This window comes from Prunus mume, linkage group LG8, assembly GCF_029339155.1.
Source record: "Prunus mume cultivar Tortuosa linkage group LG8, ASM2933915v1, whole genome shotgun sequence".
NCBI classification, from domain to species: Eukaryota; Viridiplantae; Streptophyta; class Magnoliopsida; order Rosales; family Rosaceae; genus Prunus; species Prunus mume.
The window spans coordinates 17,477,566-17,494,617 of record NC_142705.1 but is presented as its reverse complement, the minus strand read 5'-3'; the positions used below and the strand labels follow the sequence as shown (position 1 = coordinate 17,494,617).

Sequence of the window (17,052 nt, the reverse complement as noted above, 5' to 3'; positions counted from 1 at the left end):
CAAGGAATAAATGTATTGTTCATACCATGGACACGATTTTAAGTGCATAGCCAAGTGACTCACCACATCAAATTTGCATACGATGTAGGATGTTATAGGTTCTGATTTTGTGGGGGCATTGATGGAGGGGAGGATGGAGAAGACGTTTTGTGCATGAAGCAAGGAGGTAGCCGGACGACAACATTTGATCTCCAGGAAATCAAACATTCATAAATAGTTATTGAAGGACAGACTCAAGATTTCAAACTGGAGTGGGCTAAATTTCCCTTATGCACACACGTGTTAAACTCGACAGTACGAGTAAATTTCATTAATAACAAAAAAACACACCTAATCAGATTGACATAATGAGTTTTACCCCTCAAAACGCATCTATTACATATCACTTTTCTATTTTCTATGTGCAGGGGTGTGTGAAGTGTAGAATGATTATAAACTACCAAATAAAGAAAATAAGTGGGGTTGTTTTCGACCAAAAAAATAAAAGAAGCAGCGATTGTTTGTATAGTGTAGGGCCGTCCATCGGGTGGGTTGGGTATATTAGTTTAGGCATAAAAAGACAAAGGGTGAGTCTATCCTTGGTAGCAGCTAAAGAGCATTAGAGCAACTCCATCGGTTAGCTCAGCCCAAGGCTGGGGGAAAAAGAAAAAGTCGCTCAAACGAGGAGCCCAAGCCCGGGTTGGGAGTGGGACCCACGAAGTCAGGCTGGCCCTCAAGCCCGCTTTGCCCGAGCTCGAGCCAGCGTGTTGGTGACGCCAGCGCGACGCAAGCTCTAACGGGTAGAAGCCACGTGTCACGCCCCAAAGACTGATCGCTTCTCCGAATCCAATCCAACTGGCATTTTTTGGCAATAAAATTATGAAGAAAAAAATCTAAATTTTTTATTAAAAACTAAAAATTTGATTTTTTTTTTCTATAAATATCTATCAATACCCTTCACTTTCAACACCAATCCTCATACATTTTATTCTACTACTACTATTATTCACTCTTTACTCAACATTTTCCTATCTTTCACCTTGTATTTTTATTTCTTATTTTTATGGCTTCTTCTATCGAAACCGGAGGGGCGTGAAGCACCATGGAAGATGTTTTCTTGTGTGAGGCTTGGCTCCAAGTTTATCATTGTCCCGTGTCAAGCAATGAGATGAAATTTTTTCATATGTGGAAAAAAATTCATGCCGAATTTTGTGAAAAAATTCCGGGGTCGACTCGTACGGAAATGACATTGTCTAGTAGGTGGAAAATTCTCAATAAAGAGTTGGGAAAATGGAGAGATGCCTTGGCAAAAGCAATGGACAACTATAGAAGCAGGGAAAATCGTACTAACGATGTAAGTATTTTGTAATTTTCGTTTTATTAAGTTTAATGTCCTAATATATATATTTTGTTAATATTTATTGTATTTTCAATATTTTGTTAATATTTCTTGCATTTTAAATATTTTGTTAATATTTCTTGCATTTTCAATATGTTGTTAATATTTCTTGCATTTTCAATATGTTGTTAATATTTCTTACATTTCCAATAGTTTCTTAATATTTCTTGCACTTCCAATTTATTTGTAAGGTTAATTGCATTTCCATTTTTTTTTTTTTTGTTACTTGCATATCCAATATATTTTAAATATTTCTTGCATTTCCCTTTTTTTTTTTTGTTAAATAGATGATTCAAGCACAGATGTGGTTCGGTGCAACCGGGGGTGGCAAAAAAAGTTTCAACAACCATCATGAATGTTGGGAGGTGGTGAAATATTGTAAACGCTTCATAATTATTCCCACAGGTCCTGCCGTTGTGTTAAACGAGACGCCACTCCGTGATTCAACGACATCGAATTCACCTCTTGATTCCCCTATGAGTCAAAACTCACCCATCGAAAAGGAGCTGAGGCCCATTGGTCGAAAGGCTGCGAAGGCAAAGAAAGTGGGTAATTTGAGCAATAATAATTCAAAATTTTTGGAGGAAATTGCAAGGCAGAACGCCATAAGAATTGAAATGGAGCAGAAATGCCAAGATAACGAGATGGCAATTCAAGTCAAGTATGCACAAGAAAGGGAGTATTTGCAAAAAAAAAATATGTACAAGACGGATTGGGAAACCATGGCGATGGATACAAGCCATATGTCCTCTGAAACAAAACAATTTTGGAAGCTAGAACGAATGCATGTTATGAGAAGAAGACTTTTTCAGGATGATGAGCCTAGCAACACGGATTGGTTAAATGATGAAAACCATTAAATTAGTTGGCATACCTTTTATGTATTTGTATTTTTCATGTTTTCTATTAAAGTTGTTGTAATTCATGTATTTTACTTTAGTAGTAGTAATTCTAAAATTTGAATTTTGAAATTCATCCGAAATTTGAACCCAAAAATCTTATCTGATTATGAATAGTCTTGACAAGTAGGAACCCGGAAATCTTATCCGAAAATATTATCCAAATTAATTATTGAGGTAAAAAATTTTGTGAAAAAAACAAAAAAATGAATTGTAATTGCTCTTTGCCATGGCAACGGGTGGAAACACAAAATACTATTTGCAAGGGCAACCACTATTCACGTGAATAGTGGCCGCCCCTAGCTCCCCCCTTGCCATGGCTAAGGGCAAATGAGTGGAGTTGCTCTTAGAGAGCAAGAGAGATGAAAAAGAAGAAGGGCGTGCTATTTAAATCTTTCTTTTTTCAAAATACCAAAAATGGCATGTACCTCCGCTAACCATAGTTTTCATTAAAACTCCGATTCAAACCTAGTAGAGGTTTGTAAGCAATTAATGCGTCTAATTCTCTCTCACCTTGTACTTTGCGTCAAGTTCTCCATCGCTTTCCATTGCCTTGCCATACAGGCACACTTGGTACCATTCTCGCTTCTTCTTTTTTTTTTTTTTAATTTATAATTTTTTTTTAACATTAGCAATATTGGGAGAAGGGGAAATCGAACATAGGACCTCAAATGTTGGGGTAATTGCTCTTAACCATTTGAGTTACAACAAGTCCCTTGTCACTTTTTTCTCTTTTTTTTTTGGAAATTATAATAAAATATGAAGGACCAGCATTTTGATTATCCAAATTAGTCAAAAAAAAATTCAGAATTTGAATTTGTCTAATTTCTAGATACATCTTGGACTTAATTATTAGCATTTCCAGCACATATATAAATCTTCGTAGTGATTTGGCTTAAGGATAGTGTAAGTATTTTTGTGTGTGGAAATTATAAGGAAATAAAGGTTTGCTTTGAAGTAATTATTTATTCATTATTCTTTTAAAAATACATGTCTTACTTGGAATCACCTCCTCTTGAAGTAATGCTCGATCTTTATATTTCCCTTCTCTGTATATAACTTTCTCCATATTAGCTTTCTTCATTCGAGTTCTCTGCTTTCATTTCTCATAATTAAGTTTTTTGTATTGTCTTCTCATTGATTGCCTCAGTCGTCTTGATTTTTCATTCAACATTTCTCCTAATAGTTGATCTTTGCTGTTGAATCTCTGGTTAACTTATATTAGAGGTACGTACGTCTTGGAAACTTTCTTCTTTGCACTATGGGCGTTGGTTTTATTCTGGTCCAGAAGAAGAAAAAACACACATGCACACAAAGTAAATAAGTTATATTTGCATAAAGTACTCAAATATAATGTTTTTGGTTAATAATTCATCTTCTCTGCATAAAGTATATGAGTAACTCTTTCTCATAATTTCTGTGGTTTTTATACAATTTTTACTGATATGGATATTTTTCTAATATTTCCATGTTTTTAGACCACCAATCTTTTCGAAAACCTCGATATTTTAAACCTTGGATGATAGTAAACTTGTGTACGTAGAGACGATTATTGGATTGGGAGTGCTTGCTATGTGCTCCCGCTTATTTGATTATATGCCACTGCAACTTTGCTTTAGACTTTCAGGAGAATATATAAATAGTTGGACTGGTCATTATATATTGAAACAGAATGCAGTACAGATGATACTTCAATTATTTTTTTTAGCCAGAAGATACTTTATAAATTGATGAAATTGCGCAATCTTCAATACATCAGTACTTGAACAGTTTCAAGTACAAATACTGTCCCTCTGCTCTCAAGTACAATTATTTTTGTCGTTCCTTTACTTAACTAGAATCTGCTTTCTCTTATTCTTCTACCAGTTGGAGCTTTACGCAATTACAAATACTGTCCCTCTGCTCTCAAGGTACAATTCTCAATTGGTTCCCTTCTCTTCTTCCTCAATCATCAGTGCATGGGCGGAACTACCCTATCTGTAGCCCAAGGAGCTTTTTGGAGGTTAATATATATACACACTAGCCTCTCCAAGACGCCTCCGCTCACGAGAGGCTTTTTTTTAAAATTTAAATTTATTTTAGAATTAAAAAAGACAATGGGTAGTTGTGTTTCATAAAAATAAGATCCATTATCTGATTTTTCTTTTTCTTTTAATTTTTTTAATATGAAAAATGTGAATTTACCATATTATCCTCATTTAATTAATAATTTCAATTCTTAATGTTTGCATTAACGCATTTTCTGGTATTTTGAATGTTTTACCATTCTCTGCCTTTTGCTTTATATATATATATATATATATATATATATATTAAATATAGTCTAATATGTAAAAACTTATTAAAGTTCAAAATAAAGTCTTTTTTTTTTAATGAATTTAGTTACAGGGTAGCAATAAAAATAAAATAAGTAAACTTTCAATTATGTTGTTTTCATTTTGATAATATCTGTTTTTCGATTGTATTTAATATATATGTATTTGTTTGTTTTATGTTAAAGCTTATTGAAAATTAGTCAATAAAGCTATGAACTAACATGGTTTATATGATTTAATTTATATTTATTTCTAGAAAGAGTACATAAAGTACAAAAAAAAAAATTATTATTAAATTTTAAGCTAATAATTTTAGCTAGTTGATCCTTTAAAAAATTCCTAGTTCCGCCCTTGCATCAGTGTTGTGCATTTTATTTTATTTTTGTTAAATTACAATTTAGAAAATAAAAAATATTTAATCTCTCTTGCATATATATTTTAAATAATAGTACATTTGTGTACATAGAGAGGATTATTGCATTAGGGGGTCGTTTGTTACGCAGGCTTGGCTTGGACTAAATTTAGTACCACGTTTGTTTCATCTAATCCTAGTCTTAATGGGATTACTAATATCGGGCCCACCAAGAACACCTCCTTAAGAGGAGACAACTAAACTCATGTGAAAAGGAAGGATTAATTAGTTCCATACTTACCAATGTATAAGATGCATATATTGTACTGTAATAATAATAACATATATTACTATTACTACTACTATTATTATTATTATTATTATTATTATTATTACATACCCATATTTATATATTAAATATGGCCTCAGCCTCTTCTGAAATTCCACTTGAAGCTCTCAAGTCCAACAAGTCGTCAGGTGTTTAAGGACGGTCAGACTATAATGAGGGGTAAGTTATAAGGGGTAAGTTATAAGGGGTTCACTTTATAGTCATTGGATCAATCCAAGGGCTGGGGAGAATTGGGATAAAGTTGTGCAATCGGGTAGGTGAGGAACCCAAACCCGAATTTAATATCCAGCAATGAAGTTGGTCCCAACAAAAAAAAGAGAGGCAAGTTCGAAGTTTGAACAGAAAAAACCCATTGATCTCAAACTCATAGCTCAGAGAAACCTCTAAGCTCTGAGAAACGGTTGAAGGCAACGGGCAACGATGGTTGAAGGCAAAGGTTAACGACGGTTGAACGCAACTCCACTATCTAAACCGTGAAAAAGTATTTATTTTGAGTGGAAGGAGCAAAGGCGTGGATTCTGAAACAGTGAAAAGACGAAGCAGTGGAAGGGGAAGGAGAGAAGCCGTATTCGTTGGAAGTGATAGGTTCCATTTGTGGAGCAAAGCCGCACAAAGACCCAACACAGACACCTTGCGATTGTTCAATAACCAGCATTTGGTGAGTAATTTATGGAATTTGAGTTTAGGGTTAGAGTAACCGTTTTCCCCAATTTGTACCATGAATGTTGTTAGATTTGGCATCTCTTCTTTGTGCTTCACTTGCATGTTAATTTTTGCTTGGGTATATGTTAAAAAACGAATGAAAATAAAGTCAATAACATGTCAATAATGATATGAATAAGGTAATGGTGTTGAATTGGAGGAGGCCCTCAAAACCTTCCACATTTGAAGCAGTGCAGAGTGCAAATTATCTCTCTGGCTCTAGAATATATATAATTTTTGAAATAAATATTATTTCCGTTGTTACTAAATTTGCCTGTTAAAAATGAGAACAGATAATAATAAACTCATGAATAAAAGTGCAAAGCATTTGAAAAAAGGTTGATCTATGACGATTATGGTTGACTGAAGAAAAAGCTAGAAAGAAAGAAGGATGTGGCAATGGCTTAGCGAGCAGATAGCAGAGCAGATGCTTTGCTTTGCTTCCTTCCACCATCTTTCCTATTTATTTATTTATTTATTTTGTGTTGTGTATGAGATGACAATAATTGTCATGTGTGTGAAGTGCAGAACTTGCCTAGATTGCACTCACACTCACTCATGCATCAACCATTGATTGGAGTTTGGATCCATAAATAAAACACATGCTATTGCTTGAAATTCAAAGAATCAATTGCATTAACAGGTATTTGCACAAAATATGTCATATTGCTTTGATGATGTTAAAGCCTGTGATCAGTAATCCCTATGCGCATGTACTTTGTAAAATTTGTAATGTGCTGGTTGACTAGTTGTGTAAATACCAATGTGATTGTGCAAATACGTGGTAGTATATGTGTTCACGTTATTTCATCTTGTATTTCAGGAAATGGGATCCAACGTTGAGCTGGTATGGCCAGAGTCAGAGGCATATTCCTCACGGGTGAACAACTGCTCACATGCAAATTCATCCCTAGCTGTAATTCGAGCGAAGTTGAGTGCCGAACAATTAGAACAATTCAAGACATCATGCTTTGGCCATCTTCTGAATATAGATAAGATTCAGTTTAGTGGGCAAATTGTGCATGAGGTTGTGTTGCGTAGAGTAGCGGGGCAGGGTGTGAAAGACTTGGATGGACTGAGTTTCTTAATAGGGTGCGACGTTGCTCAGTTCACTCGTCAGGATTTCTGTTTGATCTCGTGGCTTCGTTTTGGGGAAGTGCCAAGTTTTGTGGATTTGGGGAAGTGCCTGAAGTTTCCAGTGGAGAAAGTGATGAAATTAGACTTCAGAAAAGATATTTTATAGACGAAGGAATTACATGTAATGCTTTAGAAGAAGCATTTGTGAGGTGCACAGAGGAAGATGACGTCTACAAGCTAGCTCTTGTTTACTTTGCTGAGTTAGTGGTTTTGGGAAGGGACAAACATTTGAACATCAATCTAAATTACCTGACCCTTGTAGAGGACTTGGATGCGTTCAACAGGTTTCCATGGGGTTCGGTGTCGTTTGACAAAACCCAAGACAGTCTGTTTTCTGCACCAACAAAGTATGTGAAAAGCTTTGAAAATGAAGAGGGAAGAGGGAAGGGAAAAGTAAGGTAACCGGAACAAGCCGGAGAAATGAGAAGGGCAAGAAGGATAACCATGGTGAAGTGCAAAGGGGTGGCTGGAGTTTTAAAGGTTTCACGTATGCTTTCCAGGTACATGGTAATAATGTTCATGTCGTTATGTTTTGTTGACTTTAAAACTTAAATAATAACTTGTGTCCTGTGAATTGTGTAGATTTGGGTATATGAATTAATTCCTAGAATGGCGGACCTGAATTACTGCAAGGTTGTTGATCCGACAGACTCTCCCGCGTATTTTGTGATGGAGAACTACTACGTCACATTCCCGATATGAGAAAGTTGAACAATTATTTTTTCCAGAGCAAAGAGGTTTGGTTTGCAGCCCTTGGAACTATTTATAAGATGCAATGAAATTATGAAGTAGAATGATTGCATATGACTCTTGTATGTTTTCTGAAACAGTCATTCATTGGGCGCTATGTCCAAGTGAAGAGGAAATAAGACAACCATATTGGAGTTGGCCACATGTGGTCGCCTGCTATTGTCTCGGCAGAGTCAATTCCTTCTTCATGTGCTGACCTTGATGAGTTGAACAAGGCGGATAAGCTTGTTGAGGTCCGAGTTGTTTCAAGTAAAGCGGGAAAAGGACATCCTTGAGTTAAAGGTCATACGGATGGAAAAAATTTTGGACCACTGTTTAGGTCCTCATTTTGAGCAGAAAGTAAGAAGGGACATAGCTTTACTGAAAGAGATGACGAATCGTTGTGTCGTGTCACATCTATTTAAGGGATATGAGGAAGTGGATGGCATGCAATGGGATGAAGGGCCAAGTAATAGAAATGAAGGAGAGGAAAATGAAGAGGAGGACATTGAAGGGGGTGAAGGGCCAAATAATAGAAATGAGGGAGAGGACAAGGAAGAGGAGGGGATTGAAAGGGGTGAAGGGGCAAGTAAGACAAATGAGGGAGAGGAAAAGGAAGAGGAGGGGATTGAAGGAGGTGAAGTGCAAAGAAAACCAAGGGAGGTAGAGGAAGCTCAAAGGAAAAGAAGTGAGGGAGAGCAAGTGAAAATAAAAAGCAGCAAAGGAGAGGAAGCGCAAAGAAAGAGCATTGAGGGAGAGGAAGAACTGCAAAGAAAAAGCAGTGAGGAGAGGATCCAAAAAAAAAAAAGGAAGGGCAAGGAAGTGAAAAGACAGAGAAGTGAGGAAAAGGAAGTGCAAAGAAACCAATGTGAGGAAGAGGATGATGAAGTTATGTTGGTTGGCGATGACATTAGCGAGAGCACGGAGGGGACAAAGGTTGAGGTTACTCTCGGGGACATTGATTTGGATCAACCTATAGCTGTGTTATCTCAGTTGAACGTTTGGTTGAATGATGAAGGTCAAGGTGTGGAACAGGGGTCCAATTACGGAAGAGGAAGAGGATTATTCTTATGTGGAAGATCGTTGAAGCTAGTGAAGTGGTTAAAAAAAATTTGCCAAAGACAACCGGACTTCGGACGTTAGACCCAATGAAGGCGATTCCGCATGATGATATGGTGAAATTGCTGAAACTTTGTTCGGAATGGCGCCATAACCCAAAGTAAGTCCTTTGTTTTTTGAGATAGAAGGCATGAGTGTATATATTTTTTAATTGTTGTGTTCTAAAACTTTTTTATATTCATAGTTTGGTGATACAATTTGGCAACGTGGATGCTGAGATTGAATTCTTCGCTTCCCTCACAAAGCTGACGGTTGGCTGAAAGGATATATAAGTTTAATTGATTATGCATTTGTTTGAATGTGCATAGATTATGAGATTGACAAGGAAAACATGTGCAGCACATTGATTTGGGCTTATATCTCATCCGAAGCGACAACATTGGAGGAAGTAGAAATATCGGATCGACAACGACCGATATATTTTTTATGGTATGTGATGCGGGATGCGAGGACCTAAATTGTTTAGTTTCCTAATTGATTTGTTAGTTTCCTATATTCTTTAGTTTTCCAAATCCTAGTAGGATTTCTAAGTTAGTTTTCCAAATCCTATTAGGATTTTTAAGTTTCCTATTTTATTAGGAATATGATTTCTGTTTTACCTGGGGATTTTAATTCTATTGTCTCTAGGTTTTAGTTTGCTATAAATACCCCTATGTAGTTCTTTACAATTCAGATTTGAATATTGATTAAACATTCATTTAAACTCTCTGATTTCTGCCTGCCTTCTACCTTTTCTTCCCTTCAGCTTTTCTTATCTGTTCGTCTTATTGCTCTAAGTGTTTAAACTAACACACCCATGGCTGTGCTACATCAGTATGGCATAGGCATTGACCAAGTGCAGTTAATAATTACAAATTATCCATACTTCCTTTGTGGAGGTGTTTAACCGTTGATTGTTTTTATTTCACAGAATCACATCCATACTTGCTTTGCGGATAATAAAAGGAAAAAAGAGCAAGTTGGGTGGAAAATTAGAACCAGTTTAGTGAACGTTGTAAATGGCAAGGTTCCGGCTTGTGGATTGAATTGGCAGAACACGTATAAGGTGTATGTACCTTGTATGTTGCCAAAATATAAGCATTGGGTGGCTCTAGAGATTGATCTGATTCAGTGTGAAATCAAAGTCTATGATTCAATGGTTTCACTCATTCCAGATCAGAGCTTAAAGGAAGAACTCGACCCCCTGTGAATTACGATTCCAAATCTTCTGCACACCCTCGACTTTTATGAAGAAGGTGTTTACGCGAACGAGTGCACCCGAGATTGGTGGTGTCCATGGCCAATACATCGTGTGGATGTTCCACAACAGGCTAATCAGTGAGCACAACTTTTTATTTAATTTTATTACTTTAATTTGTCAATTACGTTAGAATGTCATTAGTTGAATTGATCGAGTTCTTGTTTTGCTTCAGAGGCGATTGTGGTATGTTCGTGTTGAAGTACATTGAGCTGTTGAGTGCTGAGATTCCTTAGCTACTTGCACCTCGCAGAACATGCCATTTTTTCGGTTGAAGTTGGCTGCAGAAATTGCACGGGGAGATGCTTACATGCCATGATATCGGTTGAACTTGGTTTAGGCACATGATGATTAAATAGGTTTTGGGAATGTCCAATTTCAAAGTCATGTAAATACACAATAGAGACCCATGGGTCCTTTTCGAATTCCACCTCTGCTCCTGAATTCTTCTTCGTCTTTCTCAATCTTAGTGTATTTGTGTACAGAAATTTAGATTTAAGTTACTGGACAATAACAATTAGAACCAAAATAGTGGCAAATATTATAGCGGATGCATGCTTTCATTTTGATTAGTGTGATATTACGCTATGTTTATTCTCATATTGTGCCAAAAGTATATAAAGCTGGTTGCAGAGCATAGAAAAATGAAGAATCTGAAATGGAGATGCTGAGGGTTGGTGAGGAGAAAAGTAAATGGATCTGTAAATTTATTGCACGTGGGCAATCTAAATGGATAGGCAGATGCGTTTTTGAAGTTAGACACATGCCATTCCCATACATAGAATGTGCATATGGAGTGTAAAGTTTTTTTTGATGTAATGAAACAAACATCAATGTAATATTGGCCTAACTCCTTCACGACATTTACCTAACCTCAACCAAACTGCATTGAATTGGGATTTGAAGACAGCATATTCACATAGGGACTGATGACTTTTTAAGTGTATTACATCATTGCAAAGTGATATGTCATCATTTATCCAAGCCACCATTCCAAATATCAGATCCCAATCTTTAAGCCGGCAACCGACAAGCAATATACACGCAATAGACATGAAATATACATGCAATAGACATGCAATATACATCAGTCCCCAATTACATCAACCATAAGGAAGTCGTATTGAATAGGAAATTCTACTTAACAGTAGTTCTTCCTACTAAAACAAAGAATAAGGACCGTTTCCCCCCTTAAATCTAACTTGAGTCCTACTTTTGCCCCCAATAAACATGCAATATTGGAGCAATAACATGCGATATACATGCAGTAAACACTCAATCAACATTCAATAAACCTTCAATATCGGTTCAATAACATGCGAAATACATGCAGTTAACAATCATGAAACCTTCACGAAACATGTAAACAATCAATAAACCTTCAATAAACACTCAATATCGGAGTAATAACATGCGAAATACATGCAGTTAATAAACCTTCAATAAACATTCAATATCATGCGATTTACATGCAGTAAACAATCAATAAACAATCTATATACACTGAATAATTATGCAATCTTCAAAAAAGGTATTGTCTTATTATTGCATCGTATTGGCCCTGTATTGTCATTTTATCGTCTTCGTATGACTTTATTTTTGTAAAGTAAGTCTAGGAAAGTTTTTACTGGGTTTCTGACAAATACATGCTTTTGTTTCAAACAATAATTTAAACTCAATGCCAATCCACCTATTTGAAGAACAAAAATTACAAATTGGGTTTGAAAAGTCATTGGTGGTGCGTGCAACATGTGTTTTTGGGGAGAACTTTTACAATCCTTGAAACCGTGCACTTAATTGGTCATTAAAAGAACAAATAATATGACAATTGATACAACTAATAAAACTAATACCAAGTCCTTAATGGACTTCAGCATATTAAGCACTGTAGCATCATACGTGTCGACTTGCGATCCGCCTAAATGGAGGTTACATCAACCCATTCGAATCCATTGCAACTGGTGGCTCCCTAATTGCAAGCATCATATATACAAAATAATTCTGTCAGAGTTAGACCTAGGATTTTTTTTTCACCCACATACATATTCTGGAAATGAGAACTTACATAGGAGGTTAGACACTTCCAAAATGGCTTCCCTCGATTTTTATCTGATTTTGAAACCCGAAGCACCATTGCAGCTCCACAATACTGACACCTCTTTGTTTGAGCGGGAGATGAAGACGAAGACATGTTGAATCTTATCACTTGTACCTCTTCTCACTCAGATCTTCTCACTAAAACCTCTTCGGACTCATACCTTCTCAGTCATACCCCTTCACTCATAAGTCATAACCCTAAACTTCTCACTCAGCTCTCTCTCATCTCTGCCCAAATCGAATTATATCCTTCTTTTCTGTGTGTGGGTGGGTTGGTCACGATCTGGACACCTGTACCGTCAGAATTGTGACACCTTTTACTCCGAAAAGCGATATACTATTTCACTACCAAATATTAATCTTACAATTGAGGGGACACTGCTTTAAATATATTATTTTCTTTATATTTCAATAAGGCAACTAGTTGGATAAAAATCCATCATTTACTAGGGGTAGTGTGGTGTGGGAAAATGAAAAAGTATCTGATGGGACCTTCTGTCACTAGTCAGTAATCCATCACATTTGTATCAATGAATTTAATGGCGGGAAAAGCCTAACAATGGCTATGGAACTAGGTTATTAATTGACTTTTGGAAGGTCTGACTCCCTTTGCATTTCGATGACGTTTTCCCTTCGCCTGTCTTATGTTTTGGGTGTTGGGTTTAGTTTCTTTAAAAAGGGTCAACTTGGAAAAACCCCAAGGAAACACCTTTTCAAAACAGTGCAAACAGAGGCTAAAACAAACCCAAAACCCCGTATATTCTCATTTCTCCCCTCTTGCAGTCCTCAAATCGTTCCATTCAAAAAATATTTCAATGAATTCGAAACATTACACTACAGTCGGAGGAAAGAGAAGGAAGCATCTCCATCTGGATGTGCCTCAAGCCTTCATCCCGGAATTAGCTTGGTTTAAAGTGATGTTATACGTGGCAACCCAATCATCGGAAGATCTCTTTCGTATGGCATCTGTGTGCCCATTGTTCAATACATTGGCAAACACTCCACAAGTGTGGAACACAATTTCAATGGAAAAGTACCAAGACCATCCTAACTGGTACTATGCCTCAACGCAGTCCGGCATTTCGTGGAACAATGCAGGGCTTTGCGAGAACCGTGAGGCGATATTTAGAGAAGCGTTCGATGTGTTTTTCAGGCAGGGTAATGTGGAAGCATTGTCTGGGATGCGCGTTGCAGCCACGGCAGGCCATATGGAAGCGGCATATCTAGTTGGACTACTTGGCATGTCCGGAATTGGTCAGTCAAAAGAGGATGCATTAGAATTCTTGTGTTCTTTGAATCAACGTAACAACATTGATATGAAAGGAACCAGGGATGCTTTGAGACGACGATTAAGCGGAATTTTCTCTGTTGGAAGACATATCGTAGATATGTTTCACTATGGGAAGATTAAGTTCAATCAGTGCAGCGCTTGTAACAACAACGACTGGTGTTTTGTTATTCCAGGCTGGCCTAGTGAAGAAAAGATCAATCCTGCCTTCTGGACTTGTTGCAATCGATGCAAATGGCACCGTGAGAGTGTTTTTTGGTTCAAGGTGATGCGTGTCTATGTTGTGCCAGGGAATCCATACCCTTATAATTAGTTGTAGTATGTTTCTACGGTTTTTATGCGTGTCTATGTTCTACAAATGTTGTTTTCTATTTCATGTTTTAATCTATTTTGTCTGGTGTGTGTTTGTGCTGTCCTAAACCGTTTTATATATAAATGTATAATATTTGTTACATAGTGGAATTATTACTGACATAATTGACGGCTACGAATGACATTTTACTGACACAGATATTTCACAACTGCAATCTTAATATTTGGTAAACGAAAACGCATGCATGAAGTGAGTATGTGTCTTTTCACCGGTTCTTGGGAATGACATTTTCCCACTTAGCATATCCCAAATGATTGGGTTACACGTTTCTTAAGCAAAACTTGAATAGTGAAAGACTCTGAATAATTATTTCCTGATGTTGTAGAATCGATTGCTTGTATATTTCCATTTTATGTTTGAAAACATCCCTTAAACCTAAAAAAGAAAAAACATTAACAAATTGAAGAAGAGAGAAACGGTGATTTTGAAATGGTCTATTCACACGAAAATAAAAATAAAATTAAAAATTTGGAGTAAATATAATTAACAAATGTACAAGCTAAAAAGTAATATAACAACAATAATAAAATAATTTTGGATAAATAATAATAAAATACTAATGTAGCGTAACCATGAAACAGAATTCAGGAGGAAGATGGAGTCTCAATGAGCTCGTAGCAATTTTCTGAACATTATTGTGATTTTTGTGTATTTAGTTATGAATTTTCTAAGAAAAAGTCATAAAATAATAATTTATGGTAAAATGTAAGGATGTGGCCATGTTGACTGACGCACACTTGTCAAGGGGTGAAAGGTGAGGGTTGAGATCGCGCCATGTGTCCATTTGGCAATTATTTTGGCTTTTTTAGTGCAAAAATCTTTGAAAAAATGCAATAAATAGTAGAAAAATCCTAAAAATGCCCCGAAAAATACTCCGGCCTCCTTGTGACGTTATAAAACGAGGGGAACCCATAAATCATCCATTTCGCAATTAAAAATTCAAAAATGATTTACATAACTCACTTTCCTCTTAACCCTAAGTATATATGTTTGTTAACTTTAACTTCAATAACCTACTTCAACAAGCATCTCCCGTTAATGTTCGGAATTGTTTTTAAAATGCGTAACCACTAATCGGGGAATTCAGCAAGGGAGATGGAGTCTCAATGAGTTCGTAGCAATTTTCGGATCATTTTTCTGATTTTTGTGTATTTAGTTATGAATTTTCTAAGAAAAAGTCATAAAATAATAATTTAGGGTAAAAGGTAAGGATGTGGCCATGTTGACTGACGCACACTTGTCAAGGGGTGAAAGGTGAGGGGCTGAGATCGCGCCATGTGTCCATTTGGCAATTATTTTGGCTTTTTAGTGCAAAAATCTTTGAAAAAATGCAATAAATAGTAGAAAAATCCTAAAAATGCCCCGACAAATACTCCGACCTCCTTATGACGTTATAAAACTATGGAACCCATAAATCATCTATTTCGCAATTAAAAGTTCAAAAATTGTTTACATAACTCACTTTCCTCTTAACCCTAAGTATATATGTTTGTCACTTTAACAAGTATATTTCCTTAATATTCGTTATATAATTTGTACTAATACAAGAATTAGTTTCCTTTCATATATAAGGATGTAAAATTATCTGTTTTGGTTATAATAATGTACATATATAATAAATGCACCACTACTTCGAAGCCATCATTGGAACTGCGCATGCGCCTAGAGCTTTGAAGACGTCAGAGATAGTCAATAAGTTGTCCATATGCACTTGCACCTAGAGTTTTCAACACGTCGGCGGTATTCAATAAGTTGTCCTTATGACGCCGCATTGGGAATCAGTAATATATTTTCTATCATGTCCAATCGCATAAACATATAATATAAAGAAATAAAGCAATAGTAGGAGATGAACCAGTACAAAAAACAATATATAACTGGTACAAAATAATGCCATAACCTTGTCACAAAACCACTCACACATGCTTTTCCATAAACCTTACCCTAACATATAATACATAAAGGCAACATTGCATATGATGCAACCATGTCCAAATCTGATACGTGATCACAAAAAAATGGACATGGCAGCAACATATGACTGAAGTAGATGGGCACTTTGCATCGTGTTATCGTAATTAAAGACATCAAAATATTAAGGTTGAAATCTTCTATAGTAGTAAGCATCAAAATAGGTTTGAAGCAGAGTTTAACGAAAATTCCAGTTCCTCTGATTTGCCTCTACTCAAACACGATAACCAAAATGGTTACTTCCCTTGCTGAGTATATTTGTTAACGTCGGAAACGGTAATAGATGACCAATCAAACCCGGGTACGACGAGTTTTGCATAGGACCGGAAGTAGTCGAATCCAGCTTGCATCACACGCTTCTTTGACTCCATTGCATTAGATGAGTTCTTGTATTTTTGAACAGCTACACTCCGAAGTCGTTTGTGTCTACGCTTCATGCACTGCAACTTCACCCTATCCAGAGTGGCCTGCCTTTTGTCATCTTCAATTTGGCCTTCAATAAATTTCAAACGTGCCCTTGCCCTTTGGATTTCATCACCAAGTTGAAGATGCCTCTCCTTCCAGAAAGCAAGAACTCTTTCAGACTCAAAACTTCCAACAAAATGGTCATTCTGTCTAGGAAAGTGACATTGCTTGTCTGGTGACTCACTTGCGTTTCAAAGGCGGTCTTTGTTTGGAGGGGTGTTTATTATGCTCACATCAAACTTGGTTAGTAAATCCATTCAATGGGGGGAGAGAGTTTCTGTGGAGGAGAGAGTTTCAGTAGATGGAGCAGATTGGTGGAGGAGTGAGTTTTTGTGGAGGGAGAATTTTTATGAAGGGGGTGATAGTAATACCAATAAAAAAGGGTTCCGCCAAAAAAAACATTTGGTTGACAATGTATAAATGAAAAATCATACAATCTAAGTTTAATCCTAACTAGTTTGTTTAGTTTGGTTGGGTTCACTAACTAGATGTCACTTCCATTGAGTTTCTTTCAACCACTAACAGTGGTGTAAGGAGAGTGTGAGGTTGACATGCTTGAAAAGCAAAACCTGACACCTCTTTTTAAAATTGAAATAAAGTAGATATGTTGACTACACGCAAGCTTTGGTATGTTGGTCTAT

The 17,052-nt window shown here is 36.4% G+C and overlaps 1 protein-coding gene across 1 annotated transcript; it reads left to right on the top strand.

Annotated features, from left to right (window-relative positions):
- The first annotated feature begins 13,129 nt into the window (after positions 1 to 13,129).
- LOC148914895 (uncharacterized) lies at positions 13,130 to 13,915 on the top strand. Its single transcript, XM_089043329.1, has one exon. The coding sequence runs from the start codon at positions 13,130 to 13,132 to the stop codon at positions 13,913 to 13,915; it is 786 nt and encodes a 261-aa protein (XP_088899455.1).
- Positions 13,916 to 17,052: the final 3,137 nt, after the last annotated feature.

Excerpts from the sequence above, each read along its gene's own strand:
- LOC148914895 (XM_089043329.1), top strand. The coding sequence starts at position 13,130 with ATGAATTCGAAACATTACACTACAGTCGGAGGAAAGAGAAGGAAGCAT.